This window comes from Peromyscus eremicus, chromosome 8a (assembly GCF_949786415.1).
Source record: "Peromyscus eremicus chromosome 8a, PerEre_H2_v1, whole genome shotgun sequence".
Taxonomy (NCBI): Eukaryota; Metazoa; Chordata; class Mammalia; order Rodentia; family Cricetidae; genus Peromyscus; species Peromyscus eremicus.
The window spans coordinates 4932371-4954572 of NC_081423.1; the positions used below are offsets into that span (position 1 = coordinate 4932371).

The 22202-nt window shown below is 37.7% G+C and overlaps 1 protein-coding gene across 9 annotated transcripts in view; it reads right to left on the minus strand.

Moving 5' to 3' along the window:
- Positions 1-22202, minus strand: part of Atf7ip2 (activating transcription factor 7 interacting protein 2) — a 71663-nt gene that overhangs the window by 36811 nt on the left and 12650 nt on the right. For all 9 annotated transcript variants that reach the window (XM_059270017.1, XM_059270014.1, XM_059270016.1 and 6 more), the window contains 5 exons: positions 17129-17283; positions 13855-13973; positions 11182-11316; positions 7961-8059; positions 5350-5510 (listed from right to left, as the gene is read on the minus strand). In XM_059270017.1, the coding sequence (XP_059126000.1) occupies positions 5350-5510; positions 7961-8059; positions 11182-11316; positions 13855-13973; positions 17129-17273 (659 nt within the window). In that variant the 5' untranslated portion in view covers positions 17274-17283. The remainder of the gene's footprint in view (positions 1-5349; positions 5511-7960; positions 8060-11181; positions 11317-13854; positions 13974-17128; positions 17284-22202) is intronic.

A 22202-nucleotide genomic window follows, 5' to 3' on the forward strand; every position in this document is an offset into this window, starting at 1 on the left:
ATTGTTTAGTTATTTATTGCTTGTATATATTGTATATAGTTATTGTACTTACTGTATATAGTTTTTCTTATATTAGTTATAACTTTTTTCCTTTTTTTCTTTTTATTAGAATAGAAAAGGGATACATGGTGATATTTTATTTGTGCTGAAATGTGATTTTATTTGCATCTTAATAAATAAAGTTGCCTGGGGGTCAGAGGTATTAGCAAGCCATTGAGCAGAAGTCTGGCAGTGGTAGCACATGCCCTTAATCCCAATCACAGAATCTCTGTGTGTTCAAGGACACAGCCAGGATGGAGACACACGCCTTTAATCTCAGTACCAACCTTAGAGACCTGGAGGTCTGTATAGACAGGCAGTGACGAGGAAGTCATGTGGTTGGGTTTACAGCCAATGAGAAGGCAGAACAGAAAGGCAATAAAAAATACAGACACACAGGAAGTAGGCCTCTTTCTGAGGAGAAGGATGGCAGCGACTGGTAAGCTAAAGGCTATTGGCTAGTGCTTTGACCTCTTGGGCTATTACCTCTCTATTTGGCTCTTTTTCTTATTTAATAACACCGTTTAGAATCACATCTACAGGCCATAGTTGGGGGAAAACAGGGTAATCTGATGGTTTTCATGGTAGTGTGAATGTGTTGAATATGTTTTCTATCTACATTTTACTATAGAGGAAAAAATGGTGTATAAAATTAATAGAAATGTTATTATATGGTAAATAAGAACACCAGTTCTAGAGACTAAATGTCTGGATCTCAATCTTAACTTGCCAGTTAATAGTGTACTTTTGTTTCCTTGTCTGTAAAACAGGCACAAATTTTATAGAGATTAAATAAGGGCTGTAGCTGTAGCTAGGTGGTAGGGTACTCGGCTAGCATACTTTAGGTACGTGGTGCCAACCCTTGCAAGATGGGAGGAAGGGAAAGGATGGAGAGAAAGAGAACTGGGTTTAAATTAGTGGGTTTTTTGTTTTTTGTTTTTTTTTTATTTATTATGTATACAGCATGTATGAGTGCAGGCCAGAAGAGGGCACCAGATCTTATTACAGATGGTTGTGAGCCACCATGTGGTTGCTGGGAATTGAACTCAGGACCTCTGGAAGAACAGTCAGTGCTCTTAACCTCTGAGCCATCTCTCCAGCCCCTAAATTAGTGTTTTTTTAAGCTTTATAATTAAAAAAAATTTTTTTTTTTAGTGTTTGTGTGTTTTGCCTGCATGTATGTGTATGTACTGTATGTGCCTAATGCCTGTGAATGACAGAAGAGAGTGCTGGACTCTCTAAAATTGGAGTTATAGATGGTTGTAAGATGTCAAGTATGTTTTGGAATATTTGTTTAACTATGCAAAGATGTGTTGCATTTGTTTATGTTGCAGAATATTTGTTTAACTATGCAAAGATGTGCTGTATTTTTGTTTAATTATGTAAAGATGTGTTGGATTTGTTTTATTATGTAAAGATGTGTTGCTATTTTACCTTGTCTGACTAAGGGATTGGATTGGTCTAATAAAAAGTGGAACAGCCAATAGTGGGGAAGAAGGTATAAGTGGAAATTCCAGGCAGAGAAAGAGTAAGGATGGGGAGAAATTTAGGCTCAAGAAAGAAAGAAAAGGAGAAGACAGGGAGATACCAGGGGCTAGACAGACAGACATGGAGGAAGCAGGAAAGTAGGATGTACAGAATGAAAGAAAGGTAAAAAGCCCTGAGGCAAAACACAGATTAATAGAAACAAGTTAAATTAAGTTAAAAGAGCTAGTGGGATAAGCCTAAGCTAAGGCCAAGCATTCATAATTAATAATAAGTCCCTGTGTCATTATTTGGGAGGTGGTTGATGGCCCAAAGAAAAATCTTAACTACACATGTGGGTGCTGAAAACTGAATTCAGGTTCTCTAAAAGAAGAGCAAATGCTCTTACCCGTTGAATGACCTCTCTAGCCCTAAGCTTTATTATTATTCTGTGAGTGTGTTTGTATGCATGTGAATGCGACAGTGTGCATATAGGTCAGAGGGCCAACTCTGTAAAATGGGATCTCTCCTTCTGCCTTTACGGTGGCTCTAAAAATCAAACTCAGATCATCAGGCTTTAAGGCAAGCCTGTTTTTACTTAAAGGGCCATCACTGACCCCTAAATGAGTACCATTTTGTTTTGTTTTAGAGACAGGATTTCTGTAGCCCTGGCTGGGATTAAAAGGCAAGTGCCACCACACCTGGCCCTCCAATCCTGTCAATTTCCACAGAAATGTCTGCACATGCATTGTAATCCAAGATTTACTTCTTTGGGCAACATTAACATTTTGTTAATCAAAATTAGTAAGGTGCTTTATTATAAAAAAAAAGATGAGTAATGTGGTCTTGTTTTGGGTTGCCTTAGACCTTTATACTTAATTTTTATCCTCAACATTTCTTATAAACCAAATTTTTCCTTTTTTTTTTGTTTTTAGAGACAGGGTTTCTCTGTATAGTCCTGACTGTCTTGGAACTTGCCATGTAGACCAGGCTGGCCTTGAATTCACAGAGATCCACCTGCCTCTGCCTCCCGAGTGCAGGGATTATACAGGTGTGCTCCACCACTGCCCAACCCAAATTTCTTAAAAGTATACACACTTTGGTCTATGAGCCTTCTCTCTGAGTTTCTTCAGCTCAGTTATAACTGCATTTCCTAGTTTCTTCACATTCTAAACATAAAATGCTTAAGCTAAATCTAACCATTAAGAAGCACAGAAAAATAGTAACAGAACTAATTTCTCCAATTCTGGGTCATCAAAAACAAAAACAATTAGAAACCTGGCTTTCTCTAGTGGCAGCATAATACTATGGGACACACATTTCCTTTTGTGTATCTTTAAAAGGTAATCTCTTAAATATTTTAAGGAATAAATTGTATTTATACAAAACTAAATATAAATTGGTATGAAGAATAGCTTATGGTGGGACCCTCATTCAGACAATTAAAAACGCTATATTTAAAAACACTTCAACTAAGAAAATTAACAAAAATATATTTGATGATAAGAATGTTGCTAAAATAATGAAAACCTGAAGGGTCAAGGCCCTGAGGAGAAGCGGTTACAAAGATAAAACTCTGATGCCCATCACTACTCCCCTCACAAGGCACTGTCCTTGCCACACAGGAATGCTATGAAACAAGCTGAAAGTGCTGAGAAATCACACTGTACTGACATATAGACTAGACCCAAATCACAATAAAACATCTCAAGTGCACATGCTACAGGATACACTTGGGAGTTTATGTGAAACTTAGATATTGTTCTGTATAAATAAAACACTGATTGGCCAGTGGCCAGGCAGGAAGTATAGGCGGGACAAGGAGAGGGGAGAATTCTGGGAAGTGGAAGGCTGAGTCAGAGAGACACTACCAGCCGCCACCATGACAAGCAGCATGTGAAGATGCCGGTAAGCCATGAGCCACATGGCAAGGTATAAATTTATAGAAATGGGTTAATTTAAGATATAAGAACTAGATAGCTAGAAGCCTGAGCCATTAGGCCAAACAATTTAAATAATATAAGTGTCTGTGTGTTTATTATAAGTGGGCTGTCGGATTGCCAGGGCTTGGTGGGACTCGGAGAGAAAACTCCAGCTACAGTGTGTCACAAAAATAGGGGGAAATAAAAGATTAAGTGTGTCTTATAAGGACTACAGATAAACTTCATTCTGTTCAATTCCTGATGCTTGAGTGCTGTATTACTCATCTAACTCATCTAAAGCTATATAACAATTTATCTAAGACCGCAATGTCCTTTAAACAAAACAAAACAAAAAAACATATCCTTATTTCTGTGGGTACAGAAGAGTATTATAGTTGAGGGATCCTGGCTCGGGGTCTCTCATTAGAAGGTTAACTCGAGCTGCACTGACCCCAAGGTTTAGCCAGTACTAAGATACAATCAACTTTTATAGACTGTCCTATTTGAACTAGTAGAATTTTGTTTAAGATACATAAGTCTATTTTGTGGGTAATTTTTCATTTATACAATATTTTAATATTGACTTTTAGCATCAAGGTTCATTTCTCATAAAATGAATTTAATAAGCTTCTTCTTTTTCATACTCTGGCAAGAGTTTACTTAATGTTTGTATTATTTCTTCCTTAAATGTTTTATAAAACTCATCTTCTAAGGTGAGGTATAGTGGCACATGCCTTTAGTCCTAGTACTCCAGAGGCAGAGGCAAGAGGGTCTCTGATTTTGAAGCTAGCTCGATTTACATAGCAAGTTCCAGGCTAGCCAGCCTATAGAGAGCTGTCTCAAAAAACAAACAACAAAACATAAAAGCCATCACGGCCAAGCTGCATGTGTGTTACACTATCTGTACATTTTGGAAAGGATGCTTAACTGCCAAAAACAGCTCCATAAACTACAGGTTGTTTCCGTACATAAAGTAGTGTCTGCATGAGACAGGATCCACTGGTAAGTGGACACAGTTGCCTGTGAAGTGAGGGTACCGCAAAGCCTCGGCTTCTTTACTTTGCATCATCAGCACCTGCTTTCCTCTCTTGCCACTTCGGGGATTTCAGAACAAAGCCGTCAACAAGTGGTAGCAGCAGACTCACTGATTGATGACTCCTGCCTTCATCAACTAAATGCCTTCTTAATAGATTCCCGACTTGACACCAAAATGCAAGAGAGATGAAGAACACTTGTTATTCTTGCAAAGAACCTGAGTTTGGTTCCTAACACCCATGTTGGGTAGCTCACAACTACTTAGAACTCCAGCTCAGATGAGATCTGACACTCAGCTGAGCTGCATTTATGTGCACATAATTCCACACAGACACACAAACATACACATGCAATTAAAAGAATGAAAATGCAGGGCTAAAACTGTATGTTATGTCCCAAATACCCAAACCAGCCAAGGTAACACAGACCCTGTCTCAAAGTCATAAAAACAGAAAGACTTTATCAGTATTTTCCACTACACCCCTTGAAACAGCACTGATCTAAGCCAAGCAAGCTTCTTTGCTTCTAAAAACACTCTTCCTAACCAAACCCAATCCCTCAACGCTACAGAGCAGTGCTTTATGATACAATTAGACAAGTAAGTTCATCCCAGGTGGATGTTATCAAGGTAACACTTTCAAAACGGAGGGCACCAAAAGTGATCCACTAATCACTATGACAAAGGTTGGAAGCAGCACAACAAAACCTGACACCTGACAATTCAAAACCTGAGTGCTGTTCAAACAACAACAGAAGCTCAGAGAACCAAGGGAATTCCTTCAGACTGCGGATGTGAAGATGAAGTTTTAAGGTACCTTATGTTTAACTAATATAACTATAAACATATATTTAGATAGATAAATTTATGCGTTTTTATAGAAGCGCCTACCTTTCAGAAACAAACTCAACACAAGCTGGTGACAAATTAACCCTTCTACTTGCTTTTCCTGAAGAGTTAAAATGATCAGGGTTCACAGAAGGCATTCTTTTACTTCGGCTTTTAACTGACTCTTGGGTCACACTCGAATTCATTGCCTCTGAATCTGTAACCTGTTAAATAGATGAGGAAAAACAAGGTGAGTGGAAGGTAAAATTTCACATGGAAGAGTCCTATGTATGTAAGTTAAAATATTAAATTGCTGAGAGCTGCTGGTAGCAATGGCTTTACCAGAGGCCACAAGAATATACAGCAGATGACAATGGATAGTTCAGGTATCAACCCACCAGACGAATAATTCTCTAATGGAGGAACCCCATTCAAGCAAGGCTTACAGGACCACAGACACTGAAAACTGGTTGCTTCTGTCTGTAATTTTCTCATGTGCCACTACATTTCTTCCCTAAAAACAGCTGTGGGGTTCTTCCCATAGCCCATTGGTGGTGTTTTGTACTTTTGGGGCACATATATCTGTGGATGGTCAGAAAGATGATTTCTTATTAAGCTGTATAATTTTGATGAATAGAAATATACTAGGATATGCTTCATAATTAGCACTACAAGGATTGTAAAACATTTAAGCCTGTTTTATATCATTAACTCAGACTGACATAAAGAAGACAGCAATTTCTTCTCAGTTCTAAAACAAGTTACATACAATTAGCTGATTTTAGGTCTCAGAGCAAACTCAAACTATGTTTCTGTGAATGGTGCTAAGTTAGACCTTCATAGATAATACACAAGAACAAATTCCCAGGTGTCTGATCTGTTGAATCAAGGTTTTTAGACACAAAGCAATCTAATGACTATGCCCAGTTCTGGTTGATAACACAGACCAGCGGCTACTCCCTGCAAAAATTCCTCAGCAGCTTGTCTCACTGGGCACTGTGCCCCTGGCCTCAGGTTACAGCCTGAACCTTGCAGCTGTGCATTGCCATGGTTACTCACTCCCCTCAGATGTAACTTTTTATTGGTTTCCATGGGATGTATGAAGGGGAGGCAGAACAAGAGGAAAGAGAGAAGCTTGAGAAAAATAAAACAATCATCAGTATGTGTTTGAGTCTTACTCCCTCAGATAAATAAGAACTATTCCTAATTCCTGCTACTCTGAAGGCATTCTCTTTACAACCCTAGAGCAGTTCTGGGAGTTGGTCTCTCAGACTGCAATATTAAATGTTTTGTACTTCAATGGCTGATGACCATGAAGGTGATTTCTCTGCCAAAATGAGTCAATTAAATTAACAATGACATTACAAACCTAGACTGTGAAAACAGGACAAGCAAATACTGAGATACTTAGACATCATCTAATTTCTAGTAGTCTAAGTTTTAAAAAATAAAATAAAAGAGTGATTTTTAACTTCCAGTTGTTAATGTATTTAAACCTTGGACTCCATGGGGCAGCATGAAAAATAAGGTAGACACACTAAGGCAGAACTCTGAAGTGCTATTATACTAAGTAAATTTATTTTATATGTGAATACACTCACGTACCCTTGGAAAGCAAAGGAACAGTGTCCATTCACTTACAGGACAAGGTAACATAGATTCACTCTCTCTCTCTCCTCCACTCTTATCTACAACATTACAGGCATGTAAATAATAATTCAATGGGTAATCATAAAGCAACTGAAAAATTTAATGAAGGGAGACTTCATAACAGTGAAGTATATGCTATACATCATACTAGATTATAACGAAAATAGACATCTCTCCATCAATCATTCCAAATATGAAGTAGTGGTTGGCGGTGATTCAATCCCAATACTAGAAGAATCAAAAGTTCCATTTCATAAACCACAGTAACAGCTGGGTGAACACTGGGGGCAGAGGAAGTCTAAATGGCTGCAGCAACAATAGGAAGCAGAGCCTAACCAAGGACCAATCCCCAGAACTGCATCCCAGAAGAGCAGCCAGCCAAATCTACTTCAAAGGCAATTTTGCCCTCTTCCCACATGTACGCCAGCAGCAGGGCATAGACTAGCAACAGTACTCAGCTCTACACCAGAGAGAACCAGCAGGCTCAATGCACTCTGTGACTAAGAGCATAGACCAACAGCAGTGGGGAGGATTTAGGCAGTACCTGCTGGGACCAACAGGTAACCATGAGGAGCCCAAAGAATGAAGCCAAGCAAAAGAGCACACAAAAGCCATAAAAGTAAATTGTTATTGAAACTACAGCTCTGAAGAAGCCAGGTTGTACATACTAAGCCTAAGTAGAGTACCCATTAAGGGAGTAATGTGGCATATACCATGACTTTTTGGTCCTTCCAAAGACTTCCAAAAGGTGGTAGCTATATGTATCCTTGTACCCCAGAACTGTCTTTCTGACTACAAACTTAATTTTAGAGCTGTATTCTGGATATGCTGAGTATTTCCCCGATCATCAAGTCCTGGTTCCTTTTCGTAACAATCCCTCCTTCAGTGCCACTTCGGTACTTTTCACATTTAACTTTAAAAAACAAGAACCCAACATTGTTATCTAAGCTCTCTGTCCTTGATTGGAAGTATATTCACATCCAACAAGCCAGGCAGATTAAAACTTCTGTGTATTTATACGAACCTCACAGACTGTATTATTGGGTAATGTGTTTGGTTCCAAACAATTTCCTTGAGATGATAATACTGTTTTAATACGTCTTTGAAGTCTTCTGATTTTTATCTAGAAGAAAGAAAACTTGGGTGTCAATCACACCAGGGTACTAAATACTACAAAAGAAGAATGAAAACTATTTGACCAAGTAGTCTTGTGAAATGTAGGCATCTACTCAAATAAATGAAAAGATCTTCTTTTCCTTCATTTCTTTTTCATCATAACTCCAGGCCCCAATGACTCCCAGAAAGGAATGCCTTCAGTCTTTCATTCCCTTAGCTAGCATCTTTACTTTTTAAATTTACTTATTTATTTATTTATATATGTGGTCTGATGTATTACAAGCTAGCCTTGAACTCCCTATGTAGCCAAAGATGTCCTTGAATTTGTAGCTTTCCTGCCTCTATCTCTGGGTAGTGGAGGTATACATGCGCATACCCTGTTTATGCATGCTGCATAAAGATGGGATCAAACTAACTAGGTCATCTACCCCAGTGAAAAACTGCTGGTGGCTGTGTCAGAGGAGCAGCAAGTAGTAATTGAAGTTCAAGGTGTCAGCCCATCAGGAGGAAACTCCCTAATGGGTCAGTCTTGGACAGGCATGGAAACATAACATTCTACTGGGCATTTTTATCTGTGGATTGTTATAAAGATGATCCCTCCCTAAGCTATACTGTCTAATAGATAACAATAATAGCTTATACAGAGTTTTGATGAATAAAAATTAAATACAAGGAAATGTTATACAGCTAGGGCCTACAAGTTTTACCTAAGAAGTTGCATAGTTCGCAGTTCAGGTTAATGATTAAGAAAAATAATTGAGTCCCCAGGAGCCAGGCTCGCTCTAATTTTCTTACTGCTGAATGTGCAGTCACTGGTTTCGGTGTGCATCATTAGCTAAAACAAAGCCTTAAAATAACTTCAGGTTAGATCAGATGTTTTGATAATAGCATTAAGAAAAATAACCCCAGAAAACAATCTCAAGTTCACAAGGACACATAGCTGAGTTATAGATTCATTAGGTTAAGGTAAAAAATACAAAGCAGCCCAATTGTCACTAGCTGATGTATCTTCCTTGCTAGGTTTGGTTGGTGATCAAAGGTGATGATTAATTACTTGTGTGCATTTTTGCCCCCAATCTCCTGATATAAGAAACTATTGATGGCCTTTAATCCCAGCACTTGGGAGGCAGAGGCAGGTGGATCTCTGTGAGTTTGAGGCCAGCCTGGTCTACAGAGTGAGTTCCAGGAAAGGCACCAAAACTACACGGAGAAACTCTGTCTCAAAAAACAAAAACGAAAACAAATAAACAAAAAAAACTATTGATGAGTGGGTATGCACACCAAAGATTTAAAGTAGAGCTGACTGATTCTTTTTCATATATAAAAGTTTAGGTTTAAGATTCCTTATAAGATTACCTTTCAAAATAAGTAATAAAGTAATTGGTCCTTTCTTTGTAACTACAAAACTACAGCCCACCAGTAAAAGACCTAACTGAGAACATCTTGCTTGCCTACACAGTTAATCTATAACAAGTTACTTGGGTATGAATGTATGTGGGTTCTTGGGATAATTTGTTTTTCACTTGTAATACATAAAATGTTTAATCATGTAAGGGATATGGAAAACATGTTTTTAACTGTTTGTTTTGTATTCATTGTATCATTCACTTGAAAAACAGAATGTAACCACACTGTAATTTTTATATTGCCTGAAAGATTTTGCTGGGGTATATAAGCTGTAAGGGAAAGAATAGAGATAGAGTTAGAGAGAGTTAAAATGAGTTAGAAGGAAAACATCAAGAATAAAGATAGAGTTAGAAAGAAAACATCAAGAATGAGAGAAGGAAAATCACCAGGAAAATAAAGAACAGAGAATCAAAGAATAAAGAAAAGGTCTGAAGAAAGAGAGTGTGTGAGTATCTTTTTCCCCTAACCCTCTCAGATAAAAAAGTCATAGTGCGTGCCTACACTGTGGATTTCCCTTTGAGCCCTGAGCTGTCTGGAGGCTGGCCCCCCAGGCAGTGATAATAAATTCTCACACAGTCAACATTTGCTATCCAAAGAGGAATGGTTCCAAGTCCCATAAATACAAAAATCTGCACATTAAAACCATACACACAATCTTTTGTGCACTTTAAATTATCTTTAGATTACTTACAAGGTCTGATACAATGGGAATACTATTACATAGTTGTTACAATGTACTGTTCAGGGAGTAATGACCGGACAAAAAAATGGTACACACTCAACAGAAACACTTTTTCCCTGAATATTTTCAGTCTGTCTGTGGTGGCACATGCCTTTAATTTCAGCATTCAGGAGGCAGTGGCAGGCAGTTAAAGATTGAGAGACCTTCCTAATCTGTATAGTGAATTCCAGGACAGTCGGGTAGTTGAGGCTATGTAATGAGACCCCAAATCAACAACAAAAGAAAAAAATCAGTCTGCAGTTAAATACAGACACAGAACTCAAAATGTGAAAAACTGATAAATGAGGCTGTCAGCTACTTAAGATGGTTAAGAATGGAAGGAGCTTGTTCGGATGGCTCATGGTTCCAATTCCAAAATCAAGAGGATTTAAAGGAGAAGAATATAGAGTTCAAAACCAACCTAGACTACATATACCCAGATAAAACCTCAAAAAAGAAAAGCATGAAAGATAAAAAACAGGAAACAATCTGTCTACAATAAAACTGATGTTGGTAAAAAAAAAAAAAAAAAACACCAGACCGTAACCCTAGAAAAATAAAAAAATAAAAAATAGGAAAAAGAAAGGCAGAGAGTTTGAAAGATCTTAAGACAGATTGTGTAAACTCTCATAAAGCACATACTAAAATGGAAAAATGCCCACGTATTACGGATAACCATCAACAGACACAGAATGCCTACTAGGACTAAGATTAAACTAGTAGGTCTTTTATTGGAGCGGTTGTCAATCTGGGGGTTGTATCTCATATCCTGCATATCAGATATTTACATTACGATTCATAACAGTAACAAAATTACAGTTATGAGGTAGGAACAAAAGTAATCTTATGGTTGGGGGTCAGCACAACATGAAGAACTATATTAAAGAGTTGCAGCATTGGGAAGGTTGAGAACCACTGTTTTATTATCTCCCTGTCCCAACATACAGAATATGACCACACTCCACATATAATAAAAGGAAGAAATAAAATTAGAAACTTACAAAGAGTTCACCAGCTATTGCTTCATGCTTATTCTTACACTGGGTCTTCCCAATGCGTTCATTCAGTTCATTCAGTTTTTGATCAAATAGATTACAATTTATCATGTAGATTTCCTGTCGGATCCAATGTTTAACCTAGAATTTAAATAAAAGCCAAAACATGCCAGTTTCAAATTTCAAAACAATTTTACTTCCTACTTTTAATTTTTATGTGTATTAATGTTTTGCCTGAATGTAGGTATGTGCACCATGCACAGGGGCCAGAAGAGGGCATCAGAACTCCTGGAAATGGAGTTACAGATAGTTACGAGATAGCATGTGGGTTCTGGGACTTGAACCGGGGCCCTCTAGAAGAAGAGACATTGTTCTTAAAATCTGAACCATCTCTCCAGTCCACTCCTACTTTTTTTGAGACAATATTTTTCACTATGTAGCCTCAGCTAGTCTGTAGACCAGACTATCCTTGACTTCAAAGAGATGGATTAAAGGTGTGTACCTCCAAGCCCAGCTTATTTTCTACTGCTTAAAAATTGCTTTACTCTTTCCTGATTTTTGTTTGTTTGTTTGTTTGTTTTTGAGACAGGGTTTCTCTGTGTAACAGCCTTGGCTGTCCTGGAACTCACTTTGCAGACTATGCTGGCCTCCAACTCCAACAGGGATCTACCTGCCTCTGCTCTGAAGTGCTGAGATAAAAGGCATATACCACCACTGCCCCGCCTTCCTGATGTTTTATAATGACAAACTGCTACATATTCCTATACCAGTATTATAAAAACTGAACATTAAATTTTGCACAATGCGTCTAATATTTAAAACAAAAATAGGGGCTGGAGAGAGAGCTCAGAGGTTAAGAGCACTGACTGCTTTTCCAGAGGTCCTGAGTTCAATTCCCAGCAACCACATGGTGGCTCACAACCATCTGTAATGAGATCTAGTACCCTCTTCTGTATACATAATAAATAAATGAATCTAAAAAAATAAATAAACATGTTAAAATTAAGTTCATCTTCAAAATAATGACTACAATTCATATAGTTCCAGTTGACTACTGTTTTCATAATGTATATTACGCACAGTGTATACCAACTGAATATCACAATAACCATAATGAATTACAATCAGACCCATCAAAACAACAGAGTACAGTTATTCTACTAGAACTGAATATTATATTTCTTCCCTTTTTTGTTTGTCTTTTGTTTTGTTTCTTTGAAATAGGGTTTCTCTGTATAGTCCTGCAAGGCTGTCCTGGAACTTGCTCTAGAAACCAGGCTGGCCTCAAACTCTGAGATCTACCTGCCTCCACCTCTCCCAAGTGCTGGGATTAAAGGCATGTACCACCTAGCCTGGAAGATTATATTTCAATTCCTAGTTGATCAGACAGATGGACCATGAAGAAACAAATAATTGGACAAAAATGAAAGCAATAAGTATATTTAATAGTGTTATAAAAAGCAGTATACCTACGTTAGTTTGGAAGAGGACATATGTAACCTGAATGTATTAAGACTCAAAAATGAGTTTATGAAATAGTAACTGTGATGTGATAAATAAACAGCTATTGCCGGTGACCAAGAAACCCCATGACCAATACAAAATGTTGGATTGTCAAGTAAAGCTCAAGGTCATCCCATGTTTGACTTAGACATTTGGCAGCTTATTAATTTTTTAAAAAAATCTATCTCTTTCTACAAGACTTTTACAGATATGTAATTCTGTAGATTATTTGATCTAGAATCACTCCAGAAAATAGAAATATATTGGTAATATAAATAACTTAACTCTTAATGTTTTTGCTTACATTATGACCTAGCTAGTTTATGTCAACCGGAAACAAGCTACCTAGAATCCGAGGGACTCTCAAGTGAGAAAATGTCTCCATAAAATGAAGTTGTAGGCAAGCAAGCCTGAATGGGATTTTCTTAACTGGTGATCCACAGAGGAGAGACCAGTCCATTACAGGTTAGGCCATCCCTCAACTGGTGGTCCTGGGTTCTATAAGAAAGAGGCTGCCGGGTGATGGTGGCACACACCTTTAATCCCAGCACTCAGAGACAGAGAAGCAGGTGGGTCTCTGTGAGTTTGAGGCCAGCCTGGTCTATAGCGTGAGTTCCAGGACAGCCGTGGATATGCAGAGAAACCCCAACTGGAAACCTGCCCCCCTACCCCCCAAAAAAAGAAAGAAGGCTAAGTAAGCCATGTGAAGCAAGCCAGTACACAGTACCACTCCACGGACTCTGCATCAGCTCCTGCCTCCAGGTTCCTGCCCTGACTACTTTCCTGGATGATGAACTATGATATCAAAGTATAAGCCAAAGAAACTCTTTCCTCCCAAGCTGCTTTTGGTCATGGTGTTTCATCACAATAATAATCCTAACTAAGACATACTGTAAAGGTATACGTGTGTGTGTGTGTGTGTGTGTATGTGTGTTTTGAGGTATGTTCCATGGAGGGAAGAGGTATCAGATCCCCCAAGCTAGAGTTATAGTTTATGAGCCACCAGAATTGGTTGCTTGGAACTGAACTCAGCTTTGCAAGTGCTCTTAACTTCTGCTCGTGCGCTCTCTCTCTCTCTCTCTCTCTCTCTCTCTCTCTCTCTCTCTTGCCCTTTCAACATTTTTTACTAATCAGAAGTGTAAGTTCCTAAAGAAAATATTTTCAGCCCAACATTACCTGTTCTAGCAGTGCTGTATGCCTTTCCAGAGCTACACAGCCATTTTCATTAATTTGCTCTGAAGCTTTCATGAGCTTAACATTTTCTTTGTTTTCTGAAAACATCTTCTGATTACAGCCTAGAGGAGAAAGAAAGATTACAGGTAAAAGTATTCCTTCTTTCCTTCCTTTCTTTCTTTTTTTATATATACAGTATTCTGCCTGCATGTGTCCTTGCAGGCCACCCCAGATCTCATTACAGATAGTTATGAGCCACCATGTGGTTGCTGGGAATTGAACTCAGGACCCCTGGAAGAAGAGGCAGTGCTCTTAACCTTTGAGCCATCTCTCCAGCCCCCAAAGTATTCCTTAAGAAGGAGATAAACACTCTAATTCAAGGAGTCTAATCAAGTTGAAAAAATAAAATATGTGACAACAGTAGTACTCAAAAAAATTTAATTAATAATTTTTTTTAGCTGGGCATGGTGGTGCATGACTTTAATCCCAGCACTCAGGAGGTAGGGTCAGGTAGAACTCTGTGGGTTCAAGGCCACCCAGTACTATATAGCCAGACCCTATCTTAAAGAAATATATATTTAAAGTAAATGCAACTGTATAAAAACATTTCCATATAATGTTCTTTAAAAAAGAAATCTTAGGTAGGATTCTGGTCTCAGATATAAACCCTTTTCAATCTTGTTTCACAGGGATAACCACTGGGCAAGGAGGCACATAGTTCAAATTACAGCATTTGGAAGGTGGTAAGAGAATCAAGAATTCAAGGCCAGACTGGGCTATATAGTGAGTGAGACCCTGTCTCACCAAAACAAAAACATGAAAAAACAACAAAGCCTTCCAAACACATAAAAACAAACAAAACATAAAGCAAAACCCTAAATAAATTGTATAATGTAAGCCTCTCTATATATAGTCACTTAAGGAATCCATTACTTTGATGAAGTTATTCAGCAATTTAAATTAACTTTAAAATTATTATGTAGTCTGCACATAAACAAAAGATTCTACTAGTGTGGGCATATGTACATTGTACATAATGTGTGTGTGTGAATGCCGTGACATTGAGTGTGGAGGTCAGAGGACCTCTTTGTGAAGTCAGTTCTCTCCTTCCACCTTTATGTGGGTTCCGGGCACCAGGCTTTGAAGACAGCACCTTTATCTGCTGATCCATCTTGCTAGTCCTAATCAGCATTTTAATCAACCAACATAAAGATCCTACTTCTAATGATATTTATTTTGTTATTTAATGATTTTACAACTCCAGCTCTTCCTTTTTTAATTACTTGGTTTCTCTCCAAGTAGCTCTCTGTAGTTGGGCATATGAATGAACTGCATCTATCTCTTATTTAGCATATGATCTATAAATCAATTCTATGCAAATAAATAGATTCACCAACAACTTAATGTACCTGTTCTCTAGGGGGACTTACAAAGCTCCACCTCCCAAGGAGCTATTGGCAGTTAATGTTTACAGAGGGAGAGGGAGACATTTAATTTACTGGTGTATCCACTAGTAAGATACCAATGTTCCTTTAATCAACAGTAATTAAACTCACTGGGTCATAACAAGCAAACAAACACCCATGAAGGTAGAAGAAGGATTACTTGGTTAATCCTTTCCCTCTTTTGCTGTGCTGGGATTCACATAAGAGATGGTAGAAGGCAAATATGATCAAAATACTTTATGCATATATGAAAATCTCATAATGAAACCCATTATATATAATTAATAAATGTTAATAAAAATCTATAATCTAATAAACAAAACTTAAAAATAACAAGAGATATAGTTAAAATAAATCATCTTCCATAAACAACTTTTTGAGATTTTCTGTCCTCACATGGGAAAGTAATTACCTTTTTTGGGTAATATTTCACTTTCCTTTTGATATATTGGATAGCATTAAATTGAATAAAGTGTGACCTAAGGCTCCTTGCACACTTATTTGTAGTTTGGTGTCAACATCTTTCTGTATGTGGTAAACTGTAATTTTAACTTGATGTTTAGAGATTTATTTATTTATTCTGTATACAGTGTTCTGCCTACATGCATGCTTGCAGGCCAGAAGAGGGCACAAGATCTCATTATGGACGGTTGTGAGCCACAATGTGGTTGCTGAGAATTGAACTCAGGATCTCTGGAAGAACAACCAGTGCTCTTAACCGCTGAGCCATCTCTCCTGCCCCTTAACTTGATGCTTAAACAGACTGTGGCTTACTTTTTTTTGGCCTGACTGTATCGTGTACATGCCTGATGCCCTGGGAGGCCTAAAAAGGGCATCCGATCTTCTAAAACTGGAGTTATAGATCGTTGTGAGCCAATATATGGGTGTTGGGAATCAAATCTGGGTTCTCCAAAAGAGCAACCAGTGCTCTTTAACCACTAAGCCCCTGTAACATACTTTTATGGAAATAAACTTTCAAAACTCAGAGGTGTTTAAATGACCAAGTAAAACAGACACACTAACCAATCAGGCTGCTGCTTCTCTGTATTTCACTTCCTATAATTTTAATCTGCCCACATGATAGGAAGGTTTGTTGTTGTTTACATACGGGGTCTCATGTAGCCTAATCTGGCCTCAAATTTGCTTTGTAGCTGAGGATGACCTTGAATTTATGATCCTTCTGTCTCTACCTCTTTAGTACTCCGGATTACAGGCAAGCACGTGCCACAATAGCCAGTTTTATGTGGTGCTGGGGACTGAACCCAGAGCTTTGTCCACACTACCAATTGAGCTACATATACCCCCAGGCTCAGAAAAGAGCTCTTTTGAACAGTATTTGGTCCTACCTGTTGCCCAATTCTAGCACTGCAAATAAAGCCAATAATTTCAGTGATTAACCATAATTTTCTCCTTTAACAATGTATCTTTCCATCTCACAATCAAGAACAATTTACAAACAAAACAGCTTAAAACATAGCCATCATTTACTTTTTGTCCTATCTATATGTACTCTACTTTTTTGTATGTTGGAGACCTTCAAATACCCCTAAGGAAAGTGACTTTTGAATTTCTCCAAAAGACACAGAGGCATAAATTGACTGTGTGGAGTATTTGCGGGAGGAGTCAGTAGATGGCTTGCCTTTGTGTAAGGACATATACAACCTGTCCCTTCAGTGGTTCCTGATCTTGTTTCTAAACATTTTCTTCTACTGCTTGAATTAAATTCTGGAAGAATGCTATACTTTCCTATGAAAATACTGAATTACCATTACAGTAAAAGAGGAATCAACATTCCAGAATGTGCACACTTGCTAGCTATAAGCTCAGATTACCATTTGGAATATTATTTCCAACTGTTGATTTTGAAGCTTCAACATTCTTTGACTTGTTCAGGATCTCCAACTGCTTCCGGCAACTTGTAGGCATTGTTTTTTTGGCCTTTAAAACTTTCTGTCTTTTCCTGTCTGGACTTTCCATATTTTGTATCCTAGAATTTAAGATATATTTAACATGATACTTTGCCTCAAAAAACAGATTTAAATAGTTATATAATATCCAGTTAAATAGTTATAATAATATTAAACTAATACCAAGACTATCTCTCCATATTAATTATTTCTACTTGGAAGTTATATTCTAAACAGAAATAATTAGAGCCAAGATTTTAAATAGCAGGTCATACTATAATGAAGACAGAGGGACTAACAGCACAGGCTTGAAACCGGAAAGAGCTTCACATACAACTATTGAACTTGTCTCAAAAGTATTATCTGGATAAAGGAGAAAAAGACTGGTATTATAAAGGATTATATAGGATTCAAGTTTACTAGAAAAAACATACTTTACTCTTTACTTCACACCTTATCTTAAAATCAATTCCAAAATAATAGGTAACAGAAACAATAGCAAAGTAACACTAGATGGGTCACATGTATAAACATGAATGGTTAAAGTTTTGGGAAGAAAATCAGACCTTTTTTGTTTGTTTGTTTTTGTTTTTTCCAGACAGGGTTTCTCTGTGTAGCCTGTCCTGGAACTCACTCTGTAGACCAGGCTGGCCTCAAACTCACAGAGATCCACCTGCCTCTGCCTCCCGAGTGCTAGGATTAAAGGCGTGCGCCACCACCGCCCGGCAAATCAGACCTTTTTGAAGTGGGCAAATCTTATTCCTGTAGAAAGCTCTAAGGCATAATAAATAAATACAATAATAAAAATATGTCTATATATTCCACTAAAAATCAAGTGCATGGAGAAAGTTGATGTAGAAAAGTAGCAAACACTGTACATATCTAACCTAGCTCCCCAGTAGGGAAGAAACCTCAGGCACAGAACAGGTAGACATGCTGACACCAGACTGGCAATCTTAGCTACAAGAGAAATCCACAGGATAGACTGGCTGAGAGAATCAGACTCCTCCAGTCTCTCTTCTCCATTCCTGGATTACAAGCATGCACCACCACTCTCATCATTTTAACATGGGAGCTGGGGTTGAACTCAGGTCCTGGGGAAATAAGGTAGCAACTGAGCCATTCCTCCTGCCTTGTACTTTTTTTCATGATACTACTATATATGAGCTCTTTTCTTAACATCTTTTTTGGACTCTTCATTTAAAGTCCTGATGTTCCATGATGAATGGGGTTATAGCCTAATAAATTCAAGTTGAAATGCACTTGAAACCCCAAATAAGCTCATGTTTAAAGCTGCCCAAATTTTTTTTCAGTTCTTGACTCTGTGAGACAGAGACTGATGTAGTCAGACTGGTCTTGAGCTTACTATGGAGCTAACTGTTGATGTTCCTACCTCTATCTCCTCAATTCTGAGACTCCAGATATTTACTAAATAGAGGCCTAGTTTTAGGAGGTGCCAGGAATCAAACCCAGTGTTTCATGTGTGCTACTATACTGGATTAAAGCTGGAAAACTTAAGTCCAACAAACCCAGTGTAAATTTTAAAAAGATTTAAGTTCAATCACTATAGACTGAAGGATATTTCTATATGCTAATCTTTTATATTTTAACTTTGATGATCTTGAGTTGATCTTTCATTTTTAGGGACTTCTTACAATTTTGTACCTGCTAGTACTTATTTTTAAAAGACTAAAAGTTTTTCATTCTTTCTAATCTCTATACTTTTAGTTTACTTTCATATCTAACTATCCACACAAGATCCTTTGGTACAATGTTGAATACAAGAAGCAAGGAGTCACCTTGTTCCTAATTTAGAAGGGAAAACTTCCAGCTCCTCATCACAAAGTATGATGTTATCTGTGGACTCATCACAGATGCTTTTTGACAGATTAAATAAGACTGAAGTGATTCTTTTGATTAACTCATTTAGTGGTGTTGCACTGCTGGTAATAAAACACAGTTTGTAGAGTGCTTGCTTATTCAACTTTAACCCCTAGTACTGCATAAAATCCAAGCATGGTGACACAACAGGCCTGTAATTCCAACATTCAGGAACAAATGAAGGCAAAATGATCAGGACTTTGTTATCCTTGGATACACAGCCAGTTTGAAGTCAACAAGGGCTCCATGACTCAAGGCAGTCTAGAGAGACGGCTCAGAGGTTAAGAGTGCTGGCTGCTCTTCCAGAGGACCTGAGTTCAATTCCCAGCAACCACACGGTTGCTCATATCCATCTGTAATGGGATCTAATGCCCTCTTCTGGCATGCAGACTTAAATGCAGAGAGTACTCATTTTAAAAGGTTAAAAAAAAAAAAAAAGCAGCAAAAACAAAACACCTGAGTGGTGGTTTGAACGAGAATGGGCCCCATAGGCGCATATGTTTGAATACTTGGTCCCCAGTTAGTGGAAACATTTGGGATTATGTGTAGGTTTATTGGAGGAGACGTGTCACTGGGTATGTATGGGCTTTCAAGTTCCAAAAGTCCAAAACATTCCCAGTTAGCCCTCTTTGCCTCTTCCAATACAATTCCTGCCTATAGGCTCACATGCTTCGCCACCATGATGGTCATGGACTCTAAACTCTGAAACTGTAAGCCCAAATAAACACTTTCTTTTAATAAACTACTTTAGTTATTGTTTCTTACCATAGCAATAGAGAAGTAACTAAGAAAAATTGGTACCAGGAGTGGGGTATTGAAAATCAATAATAATATTGATCATGCTACTCTTTGGAAGACTATGGACCAAGAATGAAGGTGAATGCTGTCAGTGTGGCTTAACAGACTATCCTAGTAGGATCTTGGAAGACAGTAGTGCTGAGACCAATGTAGACTATTGGAGGTTCAGATGATGAGGTTTCAGAGGGGAACAATATTAGCAACTGGACCTGAGACCACTCTTGTGAAACTTGGGCAAAAACTGCGGCTGCTTTTTGTCCATGTCCTAAGAAATTGCCTGAAGCCAATCTGAAAAGCTCTGGACTGATTTCCTTGGCAGGAGATTCCATGACAGCTTAATATTAACTGTTGGGATACAAAAACATTGGAATAACCTCCTGTATCTTATCGGACCACCATGCCTTAAAGTTAGATTTCAACAACAACAAAAATTATAGAAAGCCTACAATCTCATGGAAACTGAATAATGCCCACCTGAAACATCAATGGGTCAAGGAAGAAATAAAGAAAGAAATTAAAGATTTCCTAGAATTCAATGAAAATGAAAATACAACATGCCCAAACTTATGGGACACTATGAAAGCAGTGCTAGGAGGAAAATTCATAGCAATAAATGCACACATAAAGAAGATGGAGAAATCTCATACCAATGAATTAACAGCACAACTAAAAGCTCTAGAACAAAAAGAAACAAACTCACCCAGGAGAAATAAACACCAGGAAATAATCAAATTGAGGGCTGAAATCAATGAAATAGAAACCAAGAGAACAATACAAAAAAAAAAAAAAATCAATGAAACAAAGAGTTGGTTCTTTGAAAAAAATCAACAAGATAGAAAAACCCCTAGTCAAACTAACCAAAAGGCAAAGAGAGAGCACCCAAATTATCAAAATCAGAAATGAAAAGGGAGACATAACAACAACAAGGAAATCCAGAGAATTATCAGGTCATACTTCAAAAACCTGCACTCCACAAAATTGGAAAATCAAGAAATGAACAATTTTCTGGATAGATACCATATATCAAAGTTAAATCAAGATTAGATAAACTATTTAAATAGACCAATAACCCCTAAAGAAATAGAAACAGTCATCAAAAGTCTCCCAACCAAAAAAAGCCCAGGACCAGATGGTTTCAGTGCAGAATTCTACCTGATTTTCAAAGAATAACTAATTCCAATACTCTTCAAATTGTTCCACACAATAGAAACAGAAGGAACATTACCAAACTCTTTTTATGAGGCTACAATTACCCTGATACCCAAACCACGCAAAGATGCAACAAAGAAAGAGAATTACAGACCAATCTCCCTCATGCAAAAATACTCAACAAAATATTGGCAAACCGAATCCAAGAACACATCAAAAAAATTATCCACCATGATCAAGTAGGTTTCATCCCAGGGATGCAAGGATGGTTCAACATACGAAAATCTGTCAATGTAATACACCATATAAACAAACTGAAAGAAAAAAAAACCACATGATCATCTTATTAGTGCTGAAAAAGCCTTTGACAAAATCCAACACCCCTTCATGATAAAGGTCTTAGAGACTAGGAATACAAGGAACATTCCTAAACATAATAAAGGCAATTTACAGCAAGCCAACAGCCACCATCAAATTAAACAGAGAGAAACTCAAAGCGATTCCACTAAAGTCAGGAACAAGACAAGGCTGTCCACTCTCCCCATATTTATTTAATATAGTACTTGAAGTTCTAGCTAGAGCAATAAGACAACAAAAGAAGATCAAGGGGATACAAATTGGAAAGGAAGAAGTCAAACTTTCACTATTTGCAGATGATATGATAGTATACATAAGTGACCCCAAAAATTCTACCAGGGAACTCCTACAGCTGAATCCTTCAGTAAAGTGGCAGGATACAAGATCAACTCAAAAAAATCAGTAGCCCTCCTATACACAAATGATAAAAGGGCTGAGAAAGAAGTCAGAGAAACATCACCCTTTACATAGCCACAAATAATATAAAATACCTTGGGATAACACTAACTAAACAAGTGAAGGACCTGTTTGACAAGAACTTTAAATCTCTAAAGAAAGAAATTGAAGAAGATATCAGAAAATGGAAGGATATCCCATGCTCATGGATAGTTAGGATTAACATAGTAAAAATGGCAATCTTACCAAAAGCAATCTACAGATTCAACGCAATCCCCATCAAAATCCCAACACAAGTCTCCACACACTTGGAAAGAACAATATTCAACTTCATATGGAAAAACAAAAGACGCAGGATAGCTAAAAGAATCCTGTATAATAAAGCAACCTCTGGAGGCATCACCATCCCTGACATCAA